Source organism: Gymnoscopelus microlampas (genome assembly GCF_963454915.1).
Source record: "Gymnoscopelus microlampas genome assembly, chromosome: 20".
Lineage (NCBI taxonomy): Eukaryota > Metazoa > Chordata > Actinopteri > Myctophiformes > Myctophidae > Gymnoscopelus > Gymnoscopelus microlampas.
Genome location: NC_139957.1, coordinates 10,528,723 through 10,547,164, shown reverse-complemented (window position 1 = coordinate 10,547,164; position 18,442 = coordinate 10,528,723). Strand labels below are relative to the sequence as shown.

General features: G+C 42.2%; 2 protein-coding genes across 2 annotated transcripts; both read left to right on the top strand.

Annotated features, from left to right (window-relative positions):
- Positions 1-10,704: 10,704 nt before the first annotated feature.
- LOC311036005 (cofilin-2-like) lies at positions 10,705-11,211 on the top strand (the record flags this gene model as incomplete). Its single annotated transcript, XM_084044531.1, has 1 exon — positions 10,705-11,211. The coding sequence occupies one exon, from the start codon at positions 10,705-10,707 to the stop codon at positions 11,209-11,211; it is 507 nt and encodes a 168-aa protein (XP_083900657.1).
- A 1,900-nt stretch (positions 11,212-13,111) lies between these two features.
- LOC311036004 (C-reactive protein-like) lies at positions 13,112-16,756 on the top strand (the record flags this gene model as incomplete). The annotated part of the gene is made up of 3 exons (XM_084044530.1): positions 13,112-13,151; positions 16,250-16,343; positions 16,579-16,756. The coding sequence occupies 3 exons, from the start codon at positions 13,112-13,114 to the stop codon at positions 16,754-16,756; spliced, it is 312 nt and encodes a 103-aa protein (XP_083900656.1).
- Positions 16,757-18,442: the final 1,686 nt, after the last annotated feature.

The window sequence follows — 18,442 nt, the reverse complement described above, 5'->3', positions numbered from 1 at the left end:
CTCGCTAAGTATATACTGTTAGGCACATACGTGAAATGTGGCCTCTGCACTTTAACAGCCTCCAATCACTCTAAGATTGCCACATTGTTGACCTGACCTGGAATCGTACCCAGCACATCCAGGACCTCTGGTTCACCAGGCAGGCCCACTAACCACTCAGCTATAGCACTCTGATTAACATCATGTCAGAAAATGAAATGAAACAGAGGTCTGACTATACTGAGTCAGAGTCAAGCTTTACAAAATGTAAGTTGTGTAAAAAAAAGTCTCACTATACTAAGTTGTTATTTGTTTGTTTAAGTCAGGCTATACTCTACTCAGAGTCATAAGTTTACAAAATGTACTAAAGTACAGTGAACGTCTGTGCGGTTTGTCTTCATCACTGAAAATAACGTACATGTAAACTGATATAAAACGGCTGTCATGTGCAGTTGTGGGTGAAGAAACACAACCATTTCACTCCTAATAATACCTATTTGATTTGACATCCTGACCTGCTGCTGTAGCTGAGGCTTGAACCTGTTACCTGCGGCTCACTAGTCAGTGACTCTATCCATTCACCTACAGCTGTTTCCTTGGAATCTGTGGTTCTGAAACGGTTTGTTGTCAACCCCCCAAATTGACATGTATTTGGGCAGTGGACCCCAATGTGAAAAGATGTAGTGTCAGGGCCCCCCATGAAAAAGATTTATATTTATGCTTTAACACATTTTTTAAAAGTTATTTGTCTTGTTTGTTGTTCAAGTCAAAGCACCAGGAAGGCTGTACTTGTCATCCAATTGTTAGCTCAATGGGTTGAGACGCAGTATACATGATCCAGAGGCCATGAGTTCAAATCCCATTGATGTCTTTCCTATGATTCTTTCCTTTGCAGATTGGCTTCCAGAAGATCAACTGAAATACTACCAGGAAGGCTATATTTGTCATCCAACTGTTAGCTCAATGGGTTGAGACGCAGTATACATGATCCAGAGGCCATGAGTTCAAATCCCATTGATGTCTTTCCTATGATTCTTTCCTTTGCAGACTGGCTTCCAGAAGATCAACTGAAATACTACCAGGAAGGCTATATTTGTCATCCGACTGTTAGCTCAATGGGTTGAGACGCAGTATTCATGATCCAGAGGTCATGAGTTCAAATCCCATTGATGTCTTTCCTATGATTCTTTCCTTTGCAGACTGGCTTCCAGAAGATCAAGTGAAATACTACCAGGAAGGCTATATTTGTCATCCAACTGTTAGCTCAATGGGTTGAGACGCAGTATACATGATCCAGAGGCCATGAGTTCAAATCCCACTGGTGTCTTTACTGTGATGCTTTCCTTTGCAGACTAACTTCTAGAAAAACAAGTTAAAAGCACCAGGAGACCTGTAACTCTCAGCCAACAGCATAGCTCAACTGGTAGCTCGTCTGTCCAATAACATGACTTGACTTCACTTGAGTGGGTTCGATTCCCACTCGAGTGAAGTTTCCCCGGTATCTTGGGGCAACGGATAAATTGACTGATATCCTTAGTGATGCTTCCCTTTGCAGACTAACTTCCAGAAAACAAGTTAAAAGCACCAAGAAACCTGTAACTCTCAGTCGACAGCATAGCTCAACTGGTAGAGCGTCTGTCCAATAACATGACACTTCACTTGAGTGGGTTCAATTCCCAGTCGAGTCAAGTGTCCCCGGTAACTTGGGGCAACGGATAAATTGACTGATATCCGTAGAATAACTTGTAGGAGTGTGCTGGTTCAAATCCAGTTCAACCCAGGACCGAGCGGTCCTGGGTTCGATTCCCACTAACGTCAAGTCCCCGGTAAATTGGGGCAGCGGATAAATTGACTGATATCCGTAGAATAACTTGTAGGAGTGTCCTGGTTCAAATCCAGTCACCACCTTAGTAACTGAGACCGAATCTGGCCAATTCGGTCTCAGTTACTGAGATAGATAGAGGGTGTGTAGAGTGGGCGGAGTAGAGTAGGGGTAGAGGGAATGTAGTGGGAGGAGTAGGACTAGGGGGAGGATTAGGAGTAGGACTAGGGGGAGGAGTAGAACTAGGGGGAGGAGTAGGACTAGGAGTAGAACTAGAGTAGGGGGCCAGAGTAGGAGTAGAGGCCAGAGTAGGGGGAGGAGTAGGGCCAGAGTAGGAGAAGGGGTAGGGCCCAGAGTAGGGGGAGGAGTAGGGCCAGAGTAGGAGAAGGGGGAGGGCCCAGAATAGGGGGAGGAGTAGGGCCCAGAATAGGGGGAGGAGTAGGAGAAGGGGGAGGGCCCAGAATAGGGGGAGGAGTAGGGCCAGAGTAGGAGAAGGGGGAGGGCCCAGAATAGGGGGAGGAGTAGGTGGGTGGAGTAGAGCCAGAGTAGGGAGCCAGGAGAGGGATATGGTTTTGGTTTCTGTATGGAGGTGAAATTTTATTAGAGATTTGCAATATCGCGTGTGTGGAGATTTGCAATAAGAGGACAACTAGAGGGAAATAGGAATGTTGGCCTTAACTACCTTCCCTCCACCACCTACATATTCTGGGCCCTCCCCCTTCTCCTACTCTGGCCCTACTCCTCCCCCTATTCTGGGCCCTCCCCCTACTCTGGCCCTACTCCTCCCCCTATTCTGGGCCCTCCCCCTACTCCTACTCTGGCCCTACTCCTCCCCCGACCCCTATTCTGAGCCCTACTCCTCCCCCTATTCTAGGCCCTCCCCCTTCTCCTACTCTGGCCCTACTCCTCCCCCTATTCTGGGCCCTCCCCCTACTCCTCCCCCTTCTCCTACTCTGGCCCTACTCCTCCCCCTACTCCTCCCCCTACTCTGGGCCCTACTCCTCCCCCTACTCTGGGCCCTACCCCTTCTCCTACTCTGGCCCTACTCCTCCCCCTACTCTGGCCTCTACTCCTACTCTGGCCCCCTACTCTAGTTCTACTCCTAGTCCTACTCCTCCCCCTAGTTCTACTCCTCCCCCTAGTCCTACTCCTAATCCTCCCCCTAGTCCTACTCCTCCCACTACATTCCCTCTACCCCTACTCTACTCCGCCCACTCTACACACCCTCTATCTATCTCAGTAACTGAGACCGAATTGGCCAGATTCGGTCTCAGTTACTAAGGTGGTGACTGGATTTGAACCAGGACACTCCTACAAGTTATTCTACGGATATCAGTCAATTTATCTGCTGCCCCAATTTACCGGGGACTTGACGTTAGTGGGAATCGAACCCAGGACCGCTCGGTCCTGGGTTGAACTGGATTTGAACCAGCACACTCCTACAAGTTATTCTACGGATATCAGTCAATTTATCCGTTGCCCCAAGTTACCGGGGACACTTGACTCGACTGGGAATTGAACCCACTCAAGTGAAGTGTCATGTTATTGGACAGACGCTCTACCAGTTGAGCTATGCTGTCGACTGAGAGTTACAGGTTTCTTGGTGCTTTTAACTTGTTTTCTGGAAGTTAGTCTGCAAAGGGAAGCATCACTAAGGATATCAGTCAATTTATCCGTTGCCCCAAGATACCGGGGAAACTTCACTCGAGTGGGAATCGAACCCACTCAAGTGAAGTCAAGTCATGTTATTGGACAGACGAGCTACCAGTTGAGCTATGCTGTTGGCTGAGAGTTACAGGTCTCCTGGTGCTTTTAACTTGTTTTTCTAGAAGTTAGTCTGCAAAGGAAAGCATCACAGTAAAGACACCAGTGGGATTTGAACTCATGGCCTCTGGATCATGTATACTGCGTCTCAACCCATTGAGCTAACAGTTGGATGACAAATATAGCCTTCCTGGTAGTATTTCACTTGATCTTCTGGAAGCCAGTCTGCAAAGGAAAGAATCATAGGAAAGACATCAATGGGATTTGAACTCATGACCTCTGGATCATGAATACTGCGTCTCAACCCATTGAGCTAACAGTCGGATGACAAATATAGCCTTCCTGGTAGTATTTCAGTTGATCTTCTGGAAGCCAGTCTGCAAAGGAAAGAATCATAGGAAAGACATCAATGGGATTTGAACTCATGGCCTCTGGATCATGTATACTGCGTCTCAACCCATTGAGCTAACAGTTGGATGACAAATATAGCCTTCCTGGTAGTATTTCAGTTGATCTTCTGGAAGCCAATCTGCAAAGGAAAGAATCATAGGAAAGACATCAATGGGATTTGAACTCATGGCCTCTGGATCATGTATACTGCGTCTCAACCCATTGAGCTAACAATTGGATGACAAGTACAGCCTTCCTGGTGCTTTGACTTGAACAACAAACAAGACAAATAACTTTTAAAAAATGTGTTAAAGCATAAATATAAATCTTTTTCATGGGGGGCCCTGACACTACATCTTTTCACATTGGGGTCCACTGCCCAAATACATGTCAATTTGGGGGGTTGACAACAAACCGTTTCAGAACCACAGATTCCAAGGAAACAGCTGTAGGTGAATGGATAGAGTCACTGACTAGTGAGCCGCAGGTAACAGGTTCAAGCCTCAGCTACAGCAGCAGGTCAGGATGTCAAATCAAATAGGTATTATTAGGAGTGAAATGGTTGTGTTTCTTCACCCACAACTGCACATGACAGCCGTTTTATATCAGTTTACATGTACGTTATTTTCAGTGATGAAGACAAACCGCACAGACGTTCACTGTACTTTAGTACATTTTGTAAACTTATGACTCTGAGTAGAGTATAGCCTGACTTAAACAAACAAATAACAACTTAGTATAGTCAGATTATTTTTTACACAACTTACATTTTGTAATCAAACTACCGAAACGAAAGTTGGTCACCACCGAAACGAAAGTTAAATCCGAAAAAATCACTAAGTGTGGAGGCCAAAATCGTCCCCCCAAAAACCTGTTAGGAGTACGTTTCAGGCAATTTAGAGTTGATTGGTAGTACTTTGTAGTGACTTTTTTTGGTCCCTAACATTCATCGAGCTCTGGACTTAGTAAATGTATTTTTTCACCATTGTGTCACTACCGAAACGAAAGTTTGTCACTACCGAAACGAAAGTTAAATCCGAAAAAATCACTAAGTGTGGAGGCCAAAATACTCCCCCCAAAAACCTGTTAGGAGTACGTTTCAGGCAATTTAGAGTTGATTGGTTATTTTCGTTTCGGTAAAATTTATTTTACAGAAACGAAAGTTAAATCCGAAAAAATCACTAAGTGTGGAGGCCAAAATCGTCCCCCCAAAAAACTGTTAGGAGTACGTTTCAGGCAATTTAGAGTCGATTGGTAATTTTCGTTTCGGTAAAATGTGTTTCACCGAAACGGTTTTAACTTGTTTTTCTATATACTTACTAATACTAATATATAACTAACTAGCATACTTACTAATATATAACTAACTAATATACTTACTAATACTAATATATAACTAACTAATATACTTACTAATATATAACTAACTAATACTAATATATAACTAACTAATATACTTACTAATACTAATATATAACTAACTACTATCGCATAACTAATATACTTACTAATACTAATATATAACTAACTAATATACTTACTAATAGTGTCTATATTATAGATTATAGTGTTATAAAGTTAAATATTTCACAAACTACAAATCATTTCAAAGTAAAACATCTCAAGGATGCATGCCCACAGTAAGGTGGAATTTTTGAACTGTGAATGGAGTTTCTAGGTTTTCCGGTCTCCTAAAAAGGCGTGTCCACCAACGTCACGCAGAAACGGGAGGTAAACTGGAGAATGCGTATCTTGAAAAATTAACCATCTTTGACTGTAGCATTACGCAGCCTCAGCGGGTTCAGCCTGTTAACTGAGGCTAGTCGTTAGCCTGTTTCTGAGTTTGCTTATCTACAATTGCGGAACGCTCGTCCCAAAAAAACACCCCTACAGTTTTGGCCATAATGAGGTTTCCGCCCGACAGACAATATATTTATATTGTACATGCAAAATTGCTGCTATACGAAAACGTATTGTTACTGCACTGTTTCTTATTTTTATTTTCATTTGTAATAAAATGTCACTGACATCACAAGGTATTCTTCATTTTAGTATGGTCCAGCATATTATGAGACCAAGGAAGTACATACTCACAATACAAGGTCTATTAAACTGGAAGGCTCATAAAGCACTAAGCTTTTGTTTAACAATTAGATCCCCACGCACATTAAACATGATTGTATATTACATTCCCATATTAGGAGACGAACCCGGGCCACCAGGGTGAAAACTAGGTATCCTAATCGCTAGACTATATGGATCTGACGCTAGGTGACTTCCAGAAAATACTAGTAGTAGTCATGGACGAGTGACGTCAGGACTTCTGTACTCTGGGTTAACATGTGCATGTACAAACTGGATGTATCCACTAGAGGGCAGTGTTGCCCTTCCACCTCGGTCCGGTATGCCTCTCGGTCGGTCGGAAGGAACGATCGATTATAACAATTGGGGGTCAGGGAAACGAGCTCGACCTTTTCATCTTCAGGGGACAACAGGAATGGAACAGATGTTTTCACATATACAGTATATTATTTTATTCCCACTGTGCAATGAGGTCATTTTTGAACGGTCCCTGGAGGGTGCAGAATTAAAGTTTTAATTGCGTCTTTGTCTGACGTCTTCTGAACGTCCAAACCTCTACATAAGGGCTTATTCTAGTCCAAATGTGGTTGAAGCCCAAGCCCCATACCTACCCCATAACCCCCCACCCACATCACCCCACACCCAACCCACCCTCATCACCCCCATAAAGGATAAGGATAATTCCTTTTAACAGGTCGTTCATGAAAGTCCTTGCGGTCTTGTTTCCAATAAGGGCCTGTGAGCAATTAGGGGTTAAGAGTCTTGCTCAGGGACAAATTTAATTTCATCGACACATATGCTGGCCTGGCCTGGAATCGTACCTGGGGCAACCAGGGACTCTGGTTCCCTAGGCGGGCTCACTAACCACAGCTATCCCCATATCCCCGACATTCGCCACACCCCCATTTTCCAGTCCCCTTCCTACCTGAAAGCCCCCCTATACCCACCCGTCATACCCATCCCCATACCCCCCACATAGCCCCCTACACCCCTCCTTGCACCACCATATCACCCACCACACCCCTATTTCCACCCCATTACATACCAAGCAGAGCTCTGCTACCTTAAAGACCCTCCATATCCACCCACCAGCTTTCAGTAATAAAATGTTTTATATCCACTACTAACGCTACTCCTGAACATGAAATATGGATAACATTTTTAACAGCTAATTTCAGCAAATGTACATTGATGTTTAGTGGTGATATGTTGATAAATGTGAGAGAAATAATAAAATGCATTCATTAATTAAATAAAATAATTTGCTGTTCACTTCAGAAGTACCTCCACAGAACTATTAATTAATTATTTTTTATGTTTGGAGTCTGGTGTTCCACCATAGTTTAGGTATTCTTTACTTAATTCTCTAAATGCAGGCAGACCCATGCAGTCATGCCTTATATGGGGATTGGTGGGGCGGCTCCCTATGGTAATTAGGAGGAACTGGCACACCCCTTCAAGTTACGAGGATTACCTAATTACCTAATTACCATAGGGAGCCGCCCCACCAATGTGTCGATGAAATGAAATTTGTCCCTGAGCAAGACTCTTAACCCCTAATTGCTCACAGGCCCTTATTGGAAACAAGACCGCAAGGACTTTCATGAACGACCTGTTAAAAGGAATTATCCTTATCCTTTATGGGGGGTGATGAGGGTGGGTTGGGTGGGGGGTGATGTGGGTGGGGGGTTATGGGGTAGGTATGGGGCTTGGGCTTCAACTCAACCGGGTCCGTTTGGGTTAGATTGTAATTTCAGACCCGTCTCAAACATTTTCATGTCAAGGACCCCCAAATTGACATGCATTTGGCTGCAGACCGCCACCTGAAAATATTTTCTGCCAGGGAAAATGTTTCAAGATTTATCAAAATGTCTCGAAAATGGCCGATCTACAAGCTCAAAATGGCCAGTAATGGGACGTGTTGTGAGCTTGTAGATCGGCTATTTTCAAACAAAGTATAAAATAGGGTTAAAGTGATTAAACTGTTCTTAGTTTGCTGTGGATTGATTGATTGATTGATTGATGTACTTTATTTAGTAAGACATGAGAACAGTACATGACAGTACATAACAGTACATGGAAGTACAAATTCACAATACAAGGTCTACTAAACTGGATAGCTCAGTTAAGCACGTAGCTTGTTTAAGATGAGATCCCCACGCACACAAATCATGATGACATATAAGAGACAGACAGATATACACACTACTATACAGAATGTCATACAATCAGTTTACAGGTTACTGGTATGAAGGGTGAAAAATATGTACAAAAAAAGAAAGAGAGAGGGGGGGGGGGGTAGGTTAGGTTAGGACATGGGGTGGTTTAGGACTTGGACAGGGGCCATTTTTTAATTGCAGCCTCCTGAAGGTGTATCTTTAGGGCATTTTTGAAAGTGAGTAGGGTTTTACACTCCTTTACTCCTTTTGGTAGGGCATTCCACATTTTAGATGAATAGCATGAGAAAGAGTTCATTCCCTTTGTTGTGCCAAATCTGGGTTGAACATGGTTTGTGGAGCTGCCTCTGGTGTTATGATCATGGACTTGATTAACATTTTGGAAGTATTTTGACAAATACAGGGGGATCCCAATGTTGTGGTGTATCTTGAAGACCAGGCCCATAGCAAGTTGCTGTACTCTGTCCTCAACCCTAAGCCATCCAATCCTAGCAAAATGATCAGGGGTTAGATGGGTTTTGTAATTGAGGCCAAGAAGTAGCCTTACAAGTTTGTTTTGGGATGTTTGGAGCCTTGTTTTTAGGGCCTTGGAGGTGTTGTGATACCATGAAGTGCATGCATAATCATAATGACCTTGTATGAGGGCCCCTACAAGAATCTTCAGAGTATTCTTACTGACTTTACGAACAAGCCTCCACATCCTCCGTGTTATTTTGTGGACCTTTTTGATCGTCTTTTCAGCGTTTTTGTCACCTGAGAGGTTTGCCTCCAAGATGGAACCCAGGTAGGTAATTTCCTCCTTTCTTGTGATAACATTTTCACCCACTTTGATCGTGAAACTCTCAGCCTTTCTAAGGTTAGGGTTGGACCCAAAGAGGATGGATTCAGTTTTACCCAGGTGTAATGAGAGTTTGTTGTCGGAGAGCCAGATGCAGATCTTGTTGAGTTCAGTGCTGAGAGTTTTCTCAACCTGCAGCCTTGAACCCCTTGAAACTCCCTGAAGGACCCCTGGGGGTCCCCAGACCACACTTTGAGAACCACTGCTCTAAAGATATGATAAAATATTATTGTAATTTAAATCCTATATTATACAACTGTAGAGTTGAAGAAACTTCGAGAATTCATTATTTTTGCACAAATATGTCACACTTAAGAACTCAAAGGCCAGCCTAAGAGTGCTCATCAGTGTGTAGATTCTGTTCTTACCTGAGAACAGATCACAGCTAAGAAAACATTGGAGTATACCAAAATCTTCTTAAAAACCTCTTAAATGGGTCTAAGGAAAAAAATCCTCTTAAGAAAGTGTGCGTAGATTCTGTTCTTACCTAAGAACAGATCACAGCTAAGAAAACATTGGAGAATACCAAAATCTTCTTAAAAACATCTTAAGTGAATTAATGTTAAGAAATCAATATTGATTACATAACATTGATTCAATATAAAATCAACTAAAATGTACATATAGATTACCATTTAGATGATGGTTGAATCAATATTTATTCCATAACATTGATTCAATATAAAATCAAACGTGCATGTAGATTCCAATTTAGAGGATGGTTGAATCAACATGGATTTAGAGTCAAAATCCAATGTTTATTCAACATTTACACAATTAGCGCTTTGTGTATAATTTCAATGCTTGGTTTCAACATGGATTTAATAGATAGGTTTCCGCGCGACGTCATCACAGAGCAGAATGCGCAATCTGCGCATGCCTGGGGTAGAACGAATCTGGAAGCGCCGTTCACTCTGTTGTTGTGTTTGGGAGTTAGATAGGGATAATGCTGCTATTATAGGCATAATAGGCATAATGCTGCTATTATATACAAATAAAAGACAAACAGATCCAACTTCAGACAAATCATTTTCATTGAGTAAACAAGATATTACAAACTGCATAATTTAATCTACTTTCATTAAACCCGGTGAAGACCATTTCTTCACCAATGTAGATTTGACTAGAGCTGCGGCGGGGTAATAGCGCCCTCTATAGGCTCTCCCCTCCACTGCGCGTGCATCCTCTCAATGTTTACAAACAGGAAACCCGTCTATATAATCAATATAAGCCTAACCATATTTCAACATTGATTCACTCATATTTTGCTATCTGGGATACATACGGTACATACATACATACATACATACATACATACGGAACACCATACAAACCGAGTGCATTCTCCGCATCCAGAGAGCAATGGTTACATCAAAATACTTTGACCAATCGGTGTGCAGCTGTGATGCACCAATTTGGGAGAGTTCGGGGGTATAAATAAAGGTGTCTTCACAGCTACCTCATTCAGTTTCCAACCTGAGACAAGTACTATTGCACAGGAAGGCAGGGCAAGACAAGGGAAGTTTATTTGTATAGCACAGTTCAACAACAAGGCAATTCAAGTAAAAGGCACCAGCGAGCACAAAGTCTTTTGATCTAAAATAACAGAGTTGTAGCAGACCCGCGGTTCAAATATGTTCTGCAAAACATCAATGACCTCTGGGATCAAAGTGGCGGATGAAGTCATTGAGGTTTTCAATGACATGAAAGTGCGTAAGGCCCAGGACAACGAGGACAAGAAGAAGTGGAAGAAGGCTGTGTTGTTCTGCCTGAGCAAGGACTACCGGACTATTGTCCTTGATGCCGGCAAAGAGATACTGCTGGGAGACATAGGAAACACCATCCAGGACCCCTACCAGTACTTTGTAAAGATGCTGCCCACAGACGACTGCCGCTATGCTCTGTACGACGCCACCTACGAAACCAAGGAGATAATGAAGGAAGAGCTGGTCTTCATCTTCTGGGCTCCAGATGATGCGCCCCTGAAAAGTAAGATGATTTACGCCACCTCAAAAAACATCATCAAGAATCAATTCACGGGTATCAAGCATGAGTGGCAGGTCAACAGTATGGAAGACATCAAAGACAGGCGTACCCTCGCTGAAAAGCTTGGCGGCGTGGACGTAGTCACTGTGGAAGGATGTCCTATAAATCTATAAATCTAGTCCCAGGCTTCAATTGAGTCATATACTAGACACATCAGCGGGGTTCAACATTCCAACTTGGTATGGAGGGGAAGGGCAGAGGCAAGAACTAGCATCATTTGTGGCACTTCTGGGGGGGAACCACAGTTGAATAATAGTTTTATTTTTGTTTGTTTTTTTGTTTTGTTTCTGTTTTGAAGATGTAAATCCCAAATTACAATCTTATTTCTAGTCATCCATAAAAAACAAGATGGGGTCTAATAACGGTGTGGCTTCCCTGTGGATCTCTGATGTTATGTTGATGATGATGTCAGTCTTGACCCAATATGGATGTTTGATCTGAGATTATGACAAATAAAAGCAGGTTCCAGCGACCCTATGGCTCCTGAGGGGGTTGCAAATGGACACTTACAGGTCTAACTTCAAGAGCTATGGGGTCCTTGAAATTAAAAAGTATTAGAACCTGTGAATCAGGCATTTCCTTCGCCTGTATGGCAACGAGCACAAGAAAAAGTTGTCGCTAATCGGTCCAATGGTTGTTTGTGGAAATAGCCACAGACAGACAAGACACAGACTAGACCCCTCTTCTAGACAGCTAGGAGCCACGCTGTAATAAAAGTAACCATAATGGCATTGATGTTTATCAAGGTCACATATTCTTTGTCGTACTTGTCAAACGGAGGATATGATGGGTTAGAAGTCATCTACTGTAGAACACTGGTTCTCAACGACGGGTCCGGGGTCACAAATGGACCCTTAAGGGTCTGTACCTCAGAGTTAAATTAACACTGAGGGTTTTACTGTGTAAATTGGGGTCCCAGACATAAAACAAGAAAAAAAAAACGGTATCAAAAGGAGGACTGAATGTATAATCTGGGGTGCTTGAAATTAAAGGTTGAATCTGATTTATTGTTTTCTTGATGGGTTCAGATGAGAAGGGATGGATTTGGAGCCAGTGTTCAGTCACTTAGACTGATGATTGAATGGTCGATTTTATGTATTGTCGCCTTTTATTAGAATCTCTAATAAAAGGCACTAAACTACAAAAACTTTTTTTTGTTTAGTAAACATGTCAGCCCTGCACTGTCCCCATTAGTACATTTACACCTGCAGTGTACGCTGAAGCACCGAAGCTTAATTACAACGATGTTTAATGAGAAAGTGTTGGTGTTGCAGTGGTGGAAGCAACACTTACTCTTAATCCAGAAAAGACGAAACGACAAAGGGTGAATGAATCTGACCCACATCAAGTGAATCAGCGGCTCCCAACCTTTTCTAGACCAGGGCCCACTTGAAAACCACCTGTGACCCGCCTGATCACTTAACTAGTGAGTCAGATGGGTGGGCCGTGTTCTTTTTCAGAGCATGTTTATTTTAATGATCGATCACTTGATTGTGTTCAGGCTCGGATCGACAGAACAAAATAAGAACTAAGTTTAAGTTCTTATTTTGTGGTATCACTGTGAAAATACATTTTTCAAAGTTTCAAAGCAACAATAACGTGTCTCTTTTAACATTCGTTTTTTATATAAATGTTATATTATCATAAAAACCATAGTGTTTTGCCAAATTATTCTTGGGCCCACTTGCAATACCCTCACGGCCCACCACGGGTTGGGGATCACTTACGTAGAAGGACTGGGAGGACAAACTGATTGAAAGGCTTCTCTCACAAAAACAGAAGATTAAAGACATGGAGGAAGAAATGGGAGGACTTCCTCTTAAGGGGAACATAGGAAGTCCTGCTCATCACATGTGGTGTGAGCTCACACTGGACCCAAACACAGCAAACACAGCAAACACAAACCTCTCTCTCTGTCAGAGAACAACAGAGAGCTGACATTGTATCTGGACTGGCCTAGTTCTCCGAAACAGGGACACGTCGGTACACCTTCCAGTCCACATTCACTGAACCATGGTTCTGGAGCTGGTTGTTAAGACTCCCCGGGGCCTCTGTCAGACAGAGGAGGTACTGTGTGGAGTCGGATTGATTTGAACTCTGGTCCTCACAACTCCCAAGGAAGTCAGTGCACAAACCAGGCAGGCAGGCACCCCATCCAACTTTTTTTCTTCTCTTTATGGTGTAGCTCTGCAGGAGAATAGCTGTCTATGAGATGGTCTGCGTGTCTGTTCGGAGATAATCTCATAAACTGCTGACCAATCAGCGCCAAGCTTTGTATGCACGAAGCCAGTAGGCCAATTTCTTTTTTCATTTTATACGTTTTGAAATTTCACTTACATTTTAAAGTTGAATTCAATGGGGCTGGGATCGCACTGAAACCTTGCCCAATATGGAGGCATACATGTCATAGATACTTCATAGATGACTGATGTCAGAGGCTGGTCATATGAAGTCTGAGAACCACATTGGAGCCATGCCGTTTCATAGTTAATTTTTTTTAGGTATGTTGTCTTTTATCAAATGACCAGATAATAATGTGCAGATTGCCATGATACAAAATGCGCTCAGCAAGGTTGAACACTACTGACTATTGCTTTTCCTCTAGCAGCACCCATAGTTCTTGGTTCTGGAGATGCTGCATAACAGAGGCCCAATCCTACTCTGGTAAATGCGGACGTAATCTCAGGGAGGGAGGGGGTGAGGTTGAGAAAGTCTCACCTATCCTCAGCCCACTTAAATCCTGCCTTCCTGCTCAAGTCGTGAGTGGCCAGAGGGGAGGGACATGCGCGCACGCACGCACGCACGCACGCGCACACACACACACACACACACACACACACACACACACACACACACACACACACACACACACACACACACACACACACACACACACACACACACACACACACACACACACACACACACACACACACACACACACACACACACGCGAGTAGCGGTAAAGGCGAGGTAGAGACAGATCATGAAATGGGCAAACAATTGGGAATGAGGGACATCTTCATCACTTAAACCCAATCCTTATATACTTAGTTGACCAGGGTCCCCCAGGGCTCTATACTACTGTAGATCCACTTGCATTTCCCTCTGTGACAATTTTATTTGGCAAAAATAGCAGACTAGTCTCACAACGCATGACGTGGCGACATGTTGTGAGCTTGTAGATCTGCCGCTTTCACCCCAGAATAGGGGCGCTATGGTTCAAGTGGAGCTAGGGAACCGAGCAGAGAATTTAATAGGGGCTGATCCCATTGACCCTTGCCATGATTGGCCAAGGACATGGATGTGCTATTTGCCTTTCCTTAGTAAACATTCACATACTAAACATATTGCATAAGTTGGGGGGAAAGTTCATCAGCCATGATAACTGCAGATGCATGTTTTTGTACCCAGCAGTGTGTCTTAATCCACTGAAAGACCATGGTGGTAGGTGTGCATCATTATTTGCTTCTTTTTTCTTCATATAATGTCCTTGGCTGTAATTATACTTTTTTTTGCATACCTGTTAAAGGGATTGTAGGGAACATTAAGCCTAAATTTAAAAAATATTTATATATATATATATTTTGCATTTTCTCCCCTCTATCAGCCACTATATAATGATGCTGGGGTGTTGTCCTGCATTGAAACAGTCCTCTGTCTGAAATCCGTATTTTCCCTACTGTTTATGTTACGTTTGTCCGGTACGTAAATTAACGCACGCATGTGCGCGTCCGTGCCCGTGTGAACTTTTTACTTTAGGTTTTAAAACGCTCTCAAACCTCTTTTTTGAGGCACAAAATGTACTTTTAAAAAATCGTTTGGATAGAATTTAGTTGTTTAACTTCATATATGTGGTCAATTTATCATGAAAGAGCCTATTTAAAAATAAAAATTCAGAGAACCGTAGGGGCGGGCAGTTCCGCGAATTGTATCCGCATAAGGCAACCTATTTTGGGCATGGTCCATTTAAAAAGTCCGCCCTGCGTCACCCCCTGGTGGTCGGGGAAAAGAACTGCTGGAGGGGCGGTGTTTGACAACAGTTTTTTTCTTTGATTATGTCTGATCTCGCCTACAATCCCTTTAAGAAATAAGAAATGCATTGCAAGAGCTGGGAAGTCAGCTGGATGAATTGTGTACACAGGTACATCCCTCATTTTCACTGTGTGAATATGGGTGAATGAAGGAAGGTGAATGTCATAGCTTAAGTATGTGGCTAAATTACATATTATATGAAGTGTTTAGGTGTAGATGCAATACTAAAAAAAAATAGGACTATAGGCTTGAACATTGATTACGTGAATGTTCTGTTATGTTTGTCAGGGGTTTCTTTAGGCAGTATTCAGTGAGCAGACAGCTAGTTCAGATGAATCAAATTATTTGTTTTGCCTCATAGAACACAATGTTTTAACATCATTTTTACTGAAATCCACTGTTTCTCTGTAGACCGGATATGCAGCTCCCAATGTATGACGGACAACCATGATTAATTAAATCTCGCGATACGATTGTTGTGAAAAACTATTATCTCAATAAACGATAACGAGTATCGTCCCATCCCTACTGTGAAGTTTTGAGGGCTATGAAATCCTGGAAGTGCTTATTCTAGAATCTAACATAGACCCATCTCCCATACTTACATACAGTACCTGTTGTACCTGTAGATTAGAAATCGAGGCAAATCCTAACATTTTACCCCAGTACATACATCCAAATGCGGAATATTAGATATTTTAATCTCTTGATATAAAGACAAATTGGAACAGCCTAACGAGAATTTTAATATATACAAATACTTAGGGAAAATGAATATGATTTCAGTACAGCTTTTTATTCTGACTATTATTCTACCTTTTTACAATTTATTTTTGTAATTTTCCTGCTTCATTCACATGGGCACAGTGAAGAGAGAGCGAGGTGGCAACACACAGCGGTAAATTGCTCAACCAGCAGGGAATCGAACCAGGGACCCGCTGTCAGGCACCAGAGCCCATGTGGTACAGTATACGGCCCAACCACCCGTCCTTGATCACACATTGTGTATGTTCTGTAAAAGCAAAAAACAATAATTAAAAGACAAATGCCTCTCATTTATGGGGGTTGTCTGTCAAGGCCCTCAGTGGGTCGTTCAGGCAGGTCCTTGATATTCAGTGAACAGACTGAGTGGCCGGAGGGAGGTCATCCTGTTTGCATACCGCACAAGAGACCACGATGAACTCAATGTGTGGCGTGAAATGGATGGCAGGTAACTTAAAGCATCACATGCCATCATGATCTCCAACTGATCTTATGATAAGGTAGCAGTAGGCACACGTATGGAGTCAAAATGTCAAATATGACATCACTGTTTAAATATTATATTATATATAGCGCTTTAGAGAAGAAAATTAGAGTAGCTTCATAATTGTACGCAACAAATAATGAGGGCCCAACAAATCAGGAAGCTCACTGTACTAATGATACGTATACTGCAAATGTAGGGGACTCTTAAAGAATGTCCCAGATACTGGAATATGTATGGATGGCGAGAGAAGCCTTATGAAGATCTACAAGAAGGGGCACACGGTGCCATCCGGGGGCAGAGTTATCATCGGGCAGGATCCTGACCGTAACTATGGCGATTTCGATGCCAAGCAGCTTTGTGGGATAGGTCCGTGACATCAACATGTGGGACCATGTCCTCCATCCTGACACTATCGAAGCTTTGTACTATGGGGAGCCGGTGGAGAGAGGCAACATTTTTGACTGTAACACAGCAGTGCTCGAGACTATTGGGCGGGTTTAAGTGGCCATATAGCATGTCTACAAAGGTATCTGTGTGAACAGATCGACAGTACGTGTGTACACACTAGTGTCATATTAACACTCATTGTTAATACGTCCATTTTGTATCTCCGAGATTGAACAAATGAAACAGCTAATATATATATATATTTATATATTTGTGTAATTTATTGTCCTTATTGACACTATTTACCGTCATGATTGACAATTGGTTTAGTGTCATCATTAACACGTGATGTTTACTTGCTGCAAGCATCTTGACAGTGACAGCGATGCCAGTGTTGTGTCACCAATGGTGGTAAAATTACACCCTGTGGTTAAATATTGATGCAGTAACAAAGGTCTTGCAGTCCAGACAAACGGCCAGAACAAAATCTTAATCATCACAGACCTTCAACCTAAACGTTTGCTAGGGCCCCACAGACCCCAGGCAGTGTGTCTTTATCTCTATTCACTTTAAATGTCCACTCAACACTGTCCAGCGAGTCTGTCTTTCCTGTCAATTCAGCTTGTTTAGTTTTTTTTTACTCCTGCTCTGTCATGTTGAGACACAAGGGGGTAGTGTTTAGCGTTCTGTCATGAATTTGACAAGCAGTGGCATTTAAAGTTTATGAAATACTACTGTAGTAGTACATAGTACTTTAATGTTTAAAAAAAAAACTTTTTATTACATCCCTGACTAGCTACTTTAACTTTAAACATCCTACATCATAAAACATGAAAATCCAGCACTAAACCTCCCGTTTGATGTTTAGTCATGTCATGCCCAGTGGACAGCAGAAGTTATGAATCAGCTGTTATTACACATATTCATAAAAGAAAATACAAAAGTACAAAAGTAGAGAACAGTTCAGTGTATTTATACTTAGTTGTACGCTGGTGTTGCATGCCGTAAATAGCAGACATACAAGCTCACAACATGTCACAAATGTGATGTGAGCTTGTACAGTAGATCTGCTATTTACGGAGCACAACACACTGATCTTTGGCAGTGGCTGTTCAATCTGCTCTGCTCAACCTCCCATTGTTTACATTGACTCATAACACCACCTGCTGTTGGAGAGGGATAATTACTCAGGAAGTTAATGAGAAACTGTCACAATTATTGTTACAAAGAAGCATTAAAGACTGTTTATAAGTTATTTAAACTATACTTATTCAGCTTTATAAAAGCAGATTATATTATAATTATGTAAAAAATGCATTATAGACATTGACTTTATAGGAAGTGTTACTGGAGAACTTTTGAAATAAGTGGCATGGAGAGAAATCTCTCACACTCACAATTAGTTTTTGCCTGTCTACCTGTTTGACTGACAATTATATTAATCACTGATTTAGAATGAACTTTTAGTTGATTCAATGTAAAAACAAAATGAAAATAAATAAAATAAAGCAGCTTTGTTGCAATAAATGTCTTTGTTGCTGTAGCTTAGCTACATTTCTCTGGGGAGTAGCTTCAACGTAGTGAAGCTTAATTTAATGTAGAAGGGTAGCTTATCTCACTACACTTTCCAGGTAGCTTGCCCAACACTGTATTTCTGAGCTGGGGCCATTTCA